The sequence below is a fragment of the Vigna angularis genome, chromosome 11 (genome assembly GCF_016808095.1).
Source record: "Vigna angularis cultivar LongXiaoDou No.4 chromosome 11, ASM1680809v1, whole genome shotgun sequence".
NCBI lineage: Eukaryota > Viridiplantae > Streptophyta > Magnoliopsida > Fabales > Fabaceae > Vigna > Vigna angularis.
In genome coordinates, this window is record NC_068980.1 from 11,210,128 (window position 1) to 11,223,493 (window position 13,366).

General features: G+C 39.0%; 1 protein-coding gene across 1 annotated transcript; it reads left to right on the forward strand.

The window, feature by feature from the left end:
• The first annotated feature begins 859 nt into the window (after positions 1-859).
• On the forward strand, positions 860-6,554 carry LOC108322101 (uncharacterized). Its single transcript, XM_017554079.1, has 2 exons — positions 860-1,280; positions 6,457-6,554. The coding sequence occupies exons 1-2, from the start codon at positions 860-862 to the stop codon at positions 6,552-6,554; spliced, it is 519 nt and encodes a 172-aa protein (XP_017409568.1).
• The last annotated feature ends 6,812 nt before the right edge of the window (positions 6,555-13,366 follow it).

Consider the following 13,366-nt stretch of genomic DNA (forward strand, 5'->3'; position numbering starts at 1 on the left):
GTGGACCCTAACCTCAAAGAGATAGCAGAATTGATCGAAACAGAACCAACTAAAGAATTTAGGTTAGGACCTGATGGTGTATTAAAATTTAGAAGTAGAGTGTGTGTACCAGACAATGTAGAGATAAAAAGATTAATCCTTGAAGAAGGACACAAGAGTCATTTTAGCATGCATCCCGGCATGACTAAAATGTATCAAGATCTTAAGGAGCCCTTTTGGTGGCCGGGAATGAAGAAGGAAGTAGCGCAATTTGTAGAAGCTTGTTTGACTTATCAAAAGGCAAAAGTGGAACATCAAAGGCCTGGAGGAATGCTACAACAATTAGACATACCAGAGTGGAAATGGGATAGATTGCTATGGATTTTATTACCCATATACCACGAACAATGAGGGGTAATGATGCCATCTGAGTTATCATTGATCGATTGACAAAAAGTGCTCACTTCTTAGCAATAAATCTGAGAATGTCAATGACTAAGCTGGCACAATTGTACATAAAAGAAATATTGAGATTGCACGGTATACCTTCTAGCATTGTGTCAGACAGAGACCCAAGATTTACTTCTAGATTCTGGCAAACCCTACAGGAAGCTATGGGCAGCAAATTACGAATGAGTTCCGCATATCATCCCCAAACTGATGGACAATCTGAAAGGACTATCCAGTCATTAGAAGATCTCTTGTGGAATTTACCTATAACAACAATTTCCAATCAAGCATAGGTATCGCACCTTATGAGGCTCTGTATGGCAGACGATGTCAAACTCCGCTGTGCTGGTATGAGGATGGTGAATCAGTTTTAATAGGACCTGAGCTACTACAACAAACCACCAACAAAGTAAAATTGATACGGGAAAGAATGAAGGCTTCTCAAAGTAGACAAAAATCATATGCAGATCAAAGGAGGAGACCGTTAGAGTTTGCGGTTGGGAATCATGTTTTCCTGCGAGTAACTTCAACCACGGGTGTCGGTAGAGCTCTTCACTCGAGGAAACTTTCTCCTAAGTTCATTGGTCCATACCAAATTTTGAGACGAATTGGGCCAGTCGCTTACGAGATTGCGTTACCCCCTCAGTTGACCAATCTCCATTCAGTTTTTCAAGTTTCCCAACTAAGAAAGTATGTACCTGATCCTTCTCACATTTTAGAAATAGAAGAGATTCAAATCCGAGAGGATCTCTCAGTGGAAGTACAACCTGTTTGTATAGAAGACACTAAAACAAAGGAACTTAGAGGAAAAACTACCAATTTAGTCAGGGTAGTTTGGGATAGGAGAACAGGTGACTGATGAATCATTATTTTATTCACTTCATTTAGTTTATTGTGCTAGAATTAATCAGGGAATTGTGCTTATTTGTCCAGTATTTTCCCATTTTACTGAATTGAGCCTAATCCGATCAGAAATTCTTATTTTAATTAATTTGAATTATCTGAAACGAATTATTTACATTATTGAGTGCAGGAAAAATTTTGGAAAATATTTTTGGACATTTAGACTTTCTGTACAAATTCCCAATTTCTCTCGGGTAATCGTTTACAGGGGTGCTGTAAACGAGGGTCACCCCACACTCCTTGGCCTCACATCACATCACCATCCACCCTCTCCCACCACTGAAACACCTGAACAAGCCTCAGACAGGGGCAGAAGTGCCTAAAAGTCAGTTTTTTTGCCAATGGTGACCTGTGTTCACCTGACTGAGTATCTGTGTTGGACTTTCTGTACAAATTTGCAATTCCTCTCGGGTAATCGTTTACAGGGGTGCTGTAAACGATTACCAGTGCTGCGTGAATGTTGTGTCAACTTGTGTGTCTTCGTTTGAGTTCAATTCTTATCCGTTTTGCATGCAATTTTTTTTCATAGTTTCGTCTGGATGTCTATTTTCACGTATAGTTTTTACTTTGTTCAAATTCGTTTTGTGCTGTTCCCAGTATTTATTTTACTCTCCTATGTCAGTCTAGTGATTACTGTTTGAGTGACTTCTAATTTGTTTGCATTGTTTGCTTGTTGTTTGATACTTGTGGTGGCTGGAATTGATCATTGGACGGTGCTAAGACCTCCCAACACTCAAGGATTCAACACTCATGTTGGCACATTTTAATGCTCATTTCAAGAAGTAATATTGGTTGGTTTGGAAACCACATTGCAAACTCACGGTTTATAGCTCTTGGAAGATGACAATTGTACTGCCACATTTACTTAGTAAATGTCACGGCCATACCACCTTGACCCATTGGAAAATTCAACAAGCATCACATATTGAATGGAAGGCCACGGCAATATACACACAAGGAAAGGCAAATTGTAATTAGAGGAGGGGGCCATGGAATTAAACTCACGGCAGATTTTTAGCTAGCTAAAGAATCCTCTTTCTTACTTTCTAAATGGCATTGCATTTGGCATAAAAGAGGAGCCACCACTTTGAAAGCCTACATCCAAATGAAGGAGCTCCAAAATAATTCTATGCTTTTGATTCTTAAAACAAACACATGGCCCCATGGTGGACAAGTCATTTTGGCATGATATGGAACAAAACAAAAAGACCAAATGGAAGCCACCACATCCCTTTCTTTGCTGAACGTGATTTCAATTGGCTTCTTGGCCTTTGAAGAGAAAAAAACACAAGGGACCACCACTCTTGCCAAAGCTCACGGTTTTTAACTTGGTGCAGAATTTTTGAAGTGCTTTTCCAATCAAAGCTCACGGCCCACATGCCAAAGAGAGTTGGATTTTCAATTGATAAATGGAAGTGTTACGGCATGAAGCACAAAGGCATGTTACAGCAAGATCTTCATTGCTGCAAAGTGAAGAGAAACAGCACGCCTCAACACAAGACCTTCACGGTCCAGCAGCAAGGATGCAGTAACCCGTCCAGCCATCTCCAAGTCCAGCAGCCCCTCCGTTCTTCTCAAATACAGCAGCTTGGAGCTGGAGATGCACACACGGAAGAAAAGACAACCAAGCGTCCAAGGTTGGGCAGCAGCTAACATCTAAGGAGCTGGAGTGGTGTCACGGCCCTGGAAGAAGGTGAAGCATCCATAAAGAGAGTGTCCAGCCATTGGAAGAAAGAAGAGAAGCCATGGATGAATGGAAAGGAGAAGGAAGGAAGCACGGTCTAGCTTTGCACAAGGAGAATGGTGTTCTCGGCTAGCATGGAATGGAATTGAAGCAGAAACGGACACAACAAAATGAAGGGTCCCACCTATTTCCTTGGACATCTAGGAGTTAAGGAAGTCAAATGCTACAGGGGACAAAAACAAAACTGGAAGGTCACGGACACCAGAGACAAAATCCAAAATGCTGAATTGAAGGAGGATGTCCAGAGTGTTGACACTATAAATTGGCAGCATAGCAGAGAAGAAAACCATTAGATTTTAAGAGTAGTTTAGGAAGAGAGCAAATACGGAAGTGTTTTATTTTCTGCAGCTTATTTTTCTTCCTCCCCGTTGGGGAGGTTTAGGATTTGTCTAATTTTACAATTTCATGTATTTGGTTTTAATTGATGTTAATTGCAAATTTCATTCTGTCAGTTTTCTATTTACGGTTTCAAAACTTCATTCACATTTCTCAATTTATTTTCACTGCACCCGTTGATTTACGTTTTCAGAAAAAGTTAAATTTCATTTTCATTTAAGTGTTTTATTTTTACCGTCTCTTTATTTTACCGTTTATTGTTTTCTGCATCGTTAAATTTTACCGTTTCTGGATTTTTACTGTTCCATTTTTACCGTGTTTAAAATTTATTTCAAAAGTTTTTAAATTTTGTTTTATTTAAAATTCAGTTGTTTTTAATTTATTTTATTTTTCAGTGTCAAAAACAACCTTTAAACCCCCCCTTTCGTAAAAAAATCTGAAACTGAACCGACATAAATTGGTCCTTGAGAGACGACCTAGGAGTCACTTCCTAAGTCCTGTACTACATTAATTTCGTGTATCAAATTTGTATGACCACGACAGTCGTATCAGTGACTCTACATGGGAACTAGAAGAAGGAATGAAACAATTATACCCTCAACTATTTCCTTGATGTATAGAATTTTCGAGGTCGAAAATTTTTGTTGTTGTTGGGGAGAATGTAAGACCTATGAAAAGTATTTACAATTTTGTTACTAGTAGAAATGAATTTCTTTGTGAATGGAAAATATAATAAGTTTATGTGAAAAGTTAAATAAGAAATTTTGGTAGCTTAATTGGTAGAAAATTTTGGTGATGGGTTCAAACTCTTTTCTACCTTTTAGTAAAAAAAAAACGAAAAAGTAAAATAAAATTTAAAATATTGATAATGGAGAAAGCATTCAGATTTGAAGGAATTATTGAGGAATCCATTATGTAAGTGGTGATTAAAAAATTAATATAATAAAATAATAAATAATATTAAAAAAATTGATTAATAGTAAAATTTTTGGACTATAAATAGTCATGAGGGGGGAGGCTATTTTGCACAAAGAGAGGAAGAATCAAGTGAGAAACCTTGAGAAATAGAGAAGAAAGAGTTAGGAAGAAATTTTTAGTTGCAAGAAGAGTAGAGCCTTTGGAGGGTTTTTGGGGAAAATAAATTCGGAACAAGAGAAGTCTGGAATAGAGGTAGGGGAGCTAACCTTTTTAAGCTTTTATATTATGATTTAGTATTGTTTTATTACTATTCATGTATTGAAATTTTGTGTGAATATTGTTAATGAAGAACATAGGTGCTTACGGTATATCTATCTATAGTGAATTTCTGTGCTAATATTATATGCTGTTGTTTTGAATCTCTAAATAAGAAATTTGTTAAAAACTAGTTGAGGAACACTTTGGCTAAGGAAAGACTTGATACTTAAGTTGTCCATTGTGACGCACTTATCTTTTTTAGAAGTCTACTCGACAGGTTTTTAACTTAAATCCTATTGAACAAATTATGTACTGTTAAATTATTGTGCAATATATCTTGTTGGAATGGAAATTTCTGATGAATTCATGTTATTGTGGTAGATATGGAATTATGAATTATAATTGTGATGGTAGGATAGAGGAATCTTAAAAACCGGAGTTGGTATATCCCTGATCATAGAGCAGCCCTGGTCCAATCCAGTAAGTTGTGACTAGTCATATGTACTGGCGTTTATGGTGAGTTTGATTTGTCAAACATTTGATTCTTCTCCGATGACCATTTATAGTGATATTTTAGAATTGTTAATTTATTTTGTGATATATTCATTTTGTATGATTTCTCTGATGATTGTAATTTATTATGTTGGATTTGAATTTATGAATCTGAACATGATATGAGTATTATGGGGAGATTTCGTAAGGGTATAATATGAGTCGAGGAATGTGAGCATGGTATGAGTCTCGTGGAGAGATTCTATAATGTCATGGTATGTGTGTATATGTTGATGTTGAGAGTCATGAAGTTTGAGATTATCCTGATACTCTAATAATCATTCAGTCTCAAGTAGAGAAGGATGAATTATGTGGTGAGAGGGGCAGGAGGTCCTGGTCTATGTGCCGGTTTTGGACATAGTGTTGAGGACTAACCTTGTGGATGGTATGGAGGGTAGGAGATCCTGGTCTATGTGTCGATTTTGGACATAGTGTTGAGGACTAAGAAGGCATCACAAGTGCGGAACCTCCCGTTGATCGCTCATCAACATATCGTCAGGATAAGTGTCTATTGGGTATTGCGGAATGAGTTTCTATTGGGTATTGTAGAAGGAGTGTCTATCGAGTGTATCAAAGTAATGGATGAGTATCTATGATGCGATTGTTGTATGATGGTATGAGTGTGTCTGACATAATTATTATATGAGGTTTGTTGAGTGCATCAAAGTAAATATGCATGCTTTATAAATGATTAGTTGCATGTTAGCTCACCCTACTTGTTTGCATTTGTGTTTGGGTATGTGCGATGATCGTATAATTCGTTATACGGGAGTAGATGAAGGAATGTCGTGTGACTCAGTGCCAAGGAAGGGAGAGATAGAAGAACTCAAGTTATAATTATGATTTTTGAAATCTGAGCTTAAAACCTATATAGACATATATCAACTATGAATTTTTAAGTGTGAGATTACGGGATGTTACCGTAAATGTAATGTTAATATATATATATATAAATTATGAATTATCAAGTGTGATATATTGGGATGTTACAGATTTCCTGTCATTTTAACATGAATACAAATTATTTCCAAAATCACAATTGTGGATGACTCTTATCCAACTTAATTATAAGGCTTAATAGGTTATTTCGTCCCCAAGTTAAGAGCTGAATTTCCGTTTAGTACTCGGTTTTAAAAATGCTTCTATTTTATCCCAAAGTAGTATAAATTGTATGATTAGATTCCTTCCGTTAAATTCACATAAACGGAGTTAACTCCAGTTGACGAATCTGCACTTTTTCTCCTCTTTCCTCTGTATTTCCTGCAATGTTTCAGCTTTTTGTATATTAATGATTTTCATAATTTCTTCAATTTTAGGAAGTGGAAGAGAATGTCGGGATGAGCGGCGGGGCCCAATGGGCCTTCAAGAAGTCCAGGAGGCGGGCATAGTGAACTTGGGACACGAGTGTGTCTGAGGGTGGAGAGGGAAGAGGGAGTATTTTTTCTCAAAGTATTGTTCAGACCATTTCAGGGTATGTTCCAGGTGGAAAGATATTCAAACTTGCAGCTAATTTCTTCCATAACCAATGCATCTCTAGGGTTGTTGTATTTGTGCTTAGGCATATGGGTTTTAGAGGAAAACTTAAGGAAGAGTCACACTCTTCTTCCACTTAATGGGTGGTTGGTATAACTCTTTGAAAGATTCAGATGGTTGTTAGTATGATTAAGTGTAAGTCTTAAGCTGAAACAACTTCCAAGGTCATGGTTGTGGTTGTTTTCACTTATGCAATTTGTAGCAGAGAATTGATCTTCAAGGAAGCTTTAGATGTTCTATATAATCGTATATAGACGTCGGGATAGCGGGATCAGACGTCTATATGGCAGAAAAAATAACTTTTCATCTACTTGTCAGACATATAAACGTCTGTTAGGAGGGGCACCGACGTCTATAATATTATAGACATCGGGGACTGTTAACTCTTTGGCAAGTGTACCAAATCGTTCAAAGTAATAAACCGGTAAGACCGGATATCGTTTCCCAAGAGACTCGTGTAATACTTTAAAACCGTATAATAAGTTAACTAACTTAGACTAAGAATAACATCATTTTGGTATGATTCAAGTGTAATAAAATTTACATTCATAAATATGTGATACAATGAACGTCTTAGAGGATAAAAGATTGAAAATGGTTAATGGATAATGAAACAATATGGATGAGATGTTGGAGAATGATTGTAATTACTACGCTATCATGCAAATGCACATTACTACTTCATCAATTGATTGCGTTTGTCAACCTTCCTACTATACTTAGACCCAATTCCTTGGTAGAAAAAGCCTAGACTCACTTTTGCAGTCCCAATTCCTTGGTAACCTAGAAAGTTCATCTGCATTACAATTAGAGGTTTATGACAACTAAAGGATCAAGCTCCATTCCTAGATACAATCTCCTATAGGTGTTAATTCCAGTTCAAGATCCACACAATATTTTCCAATATCTAGCAAATCTTAGAATCATGCTATGGTTGATCAAGTCACAACAAGCTTTAAGAGAAGGAAATTAAACACTCACAATCAAATGAAAGAAGCTTAAATTCATTAAAACTCAAGTGCATTTACATGAAAGTTTCGTAACTACATCATTCCCCAACAAATTGAGATTAGTTCTCCATAGTCATGGAGAACTTGAGCTTACAATGGAGAAAAATGGAGGAATGGGGATCCAAGGAGGAAGGATGGAGAGTTTCCACTGCTCAAAACCAGCTCCCTTAGGTCTGAAAATGGTGTTCCAAGCTTTAGCCGCCAAGAAGATGCCACCCTCAGTTACAGAATGCTTTAAATAGATCTAGGGTTCCAGGTCAGCAGAGGTCGCGCCCGGGCGCCCTCTTTCTCGCGTTCAGGCGCGGAGCTCGCGCAGATGGTCGCGCCCGGGCGCCCTCTTGGTCGCGCCCAGGCGCGGAGCTCGCGCAGATGCTCGCGCCCAGGAGCCCTTTTGGTCGCGCCCGGGCGCGAGGCTTGCGCAGAAAAAGTATCCTGCCTCCTTCTTCTTGGGCGCTTAGGCATGAACTTCCTTTCCTGCTCCATCAGATCCTGCTTTTGAATCCTTTTCTTGCTCCCATTCTTGGTAAATGCAGTACTTCTCTAACAGCTTGCAATTCTCCTACAAATTTGACGAATTAATGATGAAAACTTGTATGTAACGCTTAAGCTAGACTTATTCGCAAACTTAGATAAAAAGGGAGGATTAAACATGTTTCAAGCTTAAAAAGGGTAGATTTGGTACAAGAATTGGTTCAAAGATAATGGTAAAAATTACCGTTATCACAACCCCAAACTTGAAATCTTGCTTGTCCTCAAGCAGAAAAACAAACAAATGAACTGGTTTGAACAAACAACTCAACTTTAATGCTTCATCACTCAACAAGAGTAAAATTCAATCATGCTTGCTCATCATGTTGACTAGATTTTTGTCACAAGAGGTGAAACTTTCACTGGTGGTACTCACAAAATTACAGAATTTAAACATCAGCTATGTTCTATGAGGGACCAACACACATGGCAAAAGTATTTTCTTAACTAACATGGAACCCTTCCTCTGAAAAGAAACTGTTTCACTCACTTTCACAGGTGTATGGGGATGTGTGTCTCTCACTCAAACATCACAATATCACACAATTGAACTTTGCCTTTCATTTCCCTTACAATGAACACACTTACCTATAAATTTGAAGTACAAGAACATTCAAGGCTTTACAAAGGTTGGGCTAAGAAGGAGCTTTGGTTTTTCTAGGCAAAACTAATACTAAGAGAGCATTCATTTTAGCACAAGATAACAAAGTCTCGCGTTATTCCACCAATTGTAAGCAAATCTTACTTATTTTTCTCTTTTTGTAGTACTTTTATTTTATTTTATTTTTTTGTAAATTTTCCTTTTTCTTTTCATTTTGGCTCTTAATGTCATTTTTCTCATGTCACCTCAAATACCCCAAACTTGAACCATTTTCCTGTACCCCACTTGAATGCTAATCTTAGCTTAAGGTAGAGGGATTACAAATTTTTCGGATTGCTTTTTAAGGTTCATGGATGGGCTACATAAGGTTACAATAGGCTTTGGGTTCAAAAACTTAAGACAACAAAGGGAGAACAAGACAACCTTGATCATGTGTAATGAACAAGTAAATGATCCACTTCAGGGAAAATCAGGCAAAACTCAATTGTGCTTCTAAAGTGAATTCATTCAACAATAATTCTGGAGCACAAAATCTCACTAGGTTACTTAGGGTTCCATATTTGTTTTCAAACACAATGCCATGCATATTAATCACAAGAAGAACAGCGCATGAAATTCATTCAGTCGAGCGTAACCACAGTGAAAAAACTACCCAACTCGATCCTAATTTCTCAAAGTCTCGCAGAGTAAGAGCAAACATAAGTGATTTCTAATCAAGTCAAGTTCAAAACATTTTCATCAACATGTTCATTCAACCAAGTTCAAAATTTGACCAAAAGTACGAGTGCTGAAATTAAATTAACTACGGAAATTAAAGCATGAAAGTAGTAATTTTTTATGAAAGAGATGAAAGTTGCCCGTCTCATTGTCTCATCTGTCTCCTCAAGAATCACTCTCAGTGTCCTCCTCTTCTTCTTCCTCTTCAGATTGCTCCTCCTCATCTTCCTCTTCAGATTGATCCTCTTCCATTGCTTGAGCTCCAGAGGATGTTCCAGCTCCCCCATCAGTAGAGGTCTGGTCCCCAGGCCAAGCTACTCTTGCAGCATACTCCTCAGAAGTCATGAAACCTGGGTGAGAGAAGGCGTAGACCTGACGCATCATGTCTGCGTAAGCAAGGCCCATCCTGTGGAGTGCTTCCAGCTTAGCATTGAGGTCAGCCATATTGAAGGGGTTTTGTGGGCCGTCTTCTTTAGGCTGTGCAGGTGGTTCTGGATGATTTCTCCTATGCCTTCTTGGTGGCTGGGGTGCAGGAATGTTTTGACCCTCCTCATCAATTAAGCAGTATTGCAGGTAATAGGACCGATCAATGGTTTTCCTTGGTTTCTCAAATGGAGGCATTGAAGTGTCAACCCCAGCAATCTCACATAGGTGAGTGATCAGAGATGGGTGGCCTAGTGGAGTGTTGCTCAGTGCAGTATGGGCATAGTCATTGATCTCATGTGCAATAATGTTACCCACATTGATTGGCTGACCCTGCAGTATAAAGAAAAGGAGAAGTTCTCTACTCACATTGAGGTCAGACATATGGGAGCATGGAGATATGTTTGCATGTATGAATGCCATCCAATATTTGGAGAGAGGTGTAAGAAAGGAACGCTTGATATGCAATGGTTGTCCCTGTCTGTTTCTATGAAAGTGGCCTCTTGGGAGGCACAAAGTCCTCTCAACCTCCTGATAGTCTATCCCTGCAAAATTAGTCCGATTTGCGTCTGAATAATGACATGTTGAATTGCCCCCTGGCCACTGAGTGTTCAAGAAAGAGTTGATTGTATTTGCATCAAAAGCCACTGGCCTCCCTCGCACATAACTTGTGAACGGCTGTGGTTCGTCTGAATAGCTGCGAGCATTGGCATAGAATTCCCGGACTACATCAATATTAGCCGGTTCAGGGAAGGAGATAAGATTGCTCCAGTGTCGACGCCACACCTCTTGGGAAAATTGTGGTTCCTCCTGAGGTAGCTGTTCTACTACTCTTTCCATAAGGAGCCGTCTGTTTTGAGACTCCTCAAAATTTTTCTTATGTCTCTGGGAGAGGAAGGTTTGAGGTTTGGAGTTCTTCTTTTGCTTCTGCCTCTTTGTTGCTATGGTTTTGATTCTTTTTGTTCCTGAAACAGAGGCCATTTCTGCACAAACATGCAAGCATTGTGATTGTAAGGAGGAGACACAGAAAAATCAAAGTGAGATGTAACGTTTGTGCAAAGGTTGTGCATTCATGGCTCAAGAGCATACACAAACAATTAGGACACTCAATCACAAACAATCACAAGGAAATCAAAAGACAAAAATTGAAAAAAAACGTATGAAAAACTCAACCATGGCCAAATGCTGGCCGAACCAGTCGCGCCCAGGCGCGACTTCTGCAGAATAATTCTGCAGAATTTTCCTTCTTGGAGCCCTATTTTTGTGGTTTTTAAGGTTTTTCAGAATTCAATCCATCATGCAAGCAATTCAATTAAATACACATACTAAAACAAAGCAGTCAAAACATGGATGAAACAGAGAAAATGGAAAAACAATTGAAGATCAAAGCATGGGCCGCATTCTTGGCCGAGCCACTCGCGCTTGGGCGCGACCCTGCAAGGAGCGCCCGGGCGCGAGTTTCTGCAGAGTGCAGAACTCAGTGGCAGTGGTTTGGTTCCACTTTTCCATGATCAAACACGCATTCACACAGTTTAATTGAACAAACCTATTCTAATTCAAACAACAATCAACACATGAAAGCAAAAGAAATTTTCAAAACTAGCAAACGAAAATAAAACCTACTTGATTTGGAGAATTGAATTTGAATTTGGAAATTGGGGATCTTGAGAGAGTTGAGAGCTTGACCGTGATTGCCCAAAGAAAACGGATTTGGTGAGGAGAATGAGTGGGTGTGATGTGTAAGTGATAAAGTTGAGTGGGTGGGTTGAGTTGGGAATAGGTTTACCAAGTGAGAGAGTTCACAATGGTGAGTGGGATGGTTGTTGAGTGGTGGCAGTTTGTGTGGCTTAGATGGAAGGGTATGGTGGTTTTGGGGTTTTGGAGAGAATAGGCATGAGAGAGAGAGGGGGGGCTGGAAATTAGGGTTTGAAAATAGGCAAAATCTGACCACTGTGCACTTAAGGGCCATTTGGGTTGGGCCTGCACATGTCGCGCCCGGGCGCCCCTCGTGTGGAGGGCGCCCGGGAGCGACCAGCACGCTGCTGCATCTCGCGCCTGGGCGCGCCTGGTCAGGGGGGCTTGGGCGTGAATTCTGCAGAATTTCAGCAGACTGCAGAATGGCTCAACTCACAGTACCATTTTCTGATTTTTGCATTTTCTAGCTCTCAAAGCACCCCAGAACACCTTATTTTTATCAAACACGTTTGCTTAAATCTCCAATAAGGGAAATTCACTTGAAGAATCAATTTGAAGGTGTTCAATTTCACAAATTTTCAACATTCTCCAAAACAAGCAATTAAAAATCAAGACACAACACAATCACACTATTCACATCTCAAGCTACACAACATACTAACATACTTCCTCACAGACAAATTTTAACAAGATCTAAAACACAATCAAACAATCAACATCACACACAAATAACAAAATAACACTGAAGGAAGGTTAGAAAGGTGGGTTGCCTCCCAGTAAGCGCTTGTTTAACGTCATTAGCTTGACACACTGATGCTCAAGGATCTGAGAGATGAATGATTGTGGTGAGACGCTGAATCTCACCGCCTAGGTACTGTTTCAGCCTCTGTCCATTTACCACCCAACTTCTGTTTGGATCATCTGCTGCAGGGTTAACCAACTCAATAGCCCCATGGGGCTTTACCTCCTTTATGATGAACGGTCCAGACCACTTTGATTTCAACTTGCCTTGAAGAATTTTGAATCTTGAATTGAAGAGTAAAACTTGTTGGCCAGGTTGAAACTCTCTCTTTAAGAGCTTTTTGTCATGATACAACTTAACCTTCTCTTTATAATTCTTGGAGTTATCATAAGCTGTCAATCTCATTTCTTCCAACTCCTGTAATTGCAACTTCCTCTTTTCTGCAGACAAGGTAGAATCAAAGTTCAAGAACTTCAGGGCCCAATAAGCTTTGTGCTCCATCTCCACCGGTAAATGACAAGATTTGCCATAGACTAGTTGAAAGGGAGTCATCCCAACAGGTGTTTTCATTGCAGTCCTGTAAGCCCACAGAGCATCATCCAGCTTTAATGACCAATCCTTCCTGGAAGAAGAAACAGTTTTCTCCAGAATCCTCTTGATTTCTCTATTTGATACTTCCGCTTGCCCATTGGTTTGAGGATGATATGGGGAAGCAACTTTATGTTTCACCTCATAGTGTTTTATTATCTTTTCAAGCTGATAGTTGCAGAAATGTGATCCTCCATCGCTGATAAGAATTCTTAGTACCCCAAATCTTGAGAATATATTTTTCCTCAAGAATTTAATCACAGTGGTTGCATCATTCTTCTGACATGCTACTGCTTCCACCCATTTGCTAACATAGTCTACTGCAACCAGAATATACTCATTAGTATAAGATGAAGGTAGGGGACCGACAAAATCAATACCCCATCAAT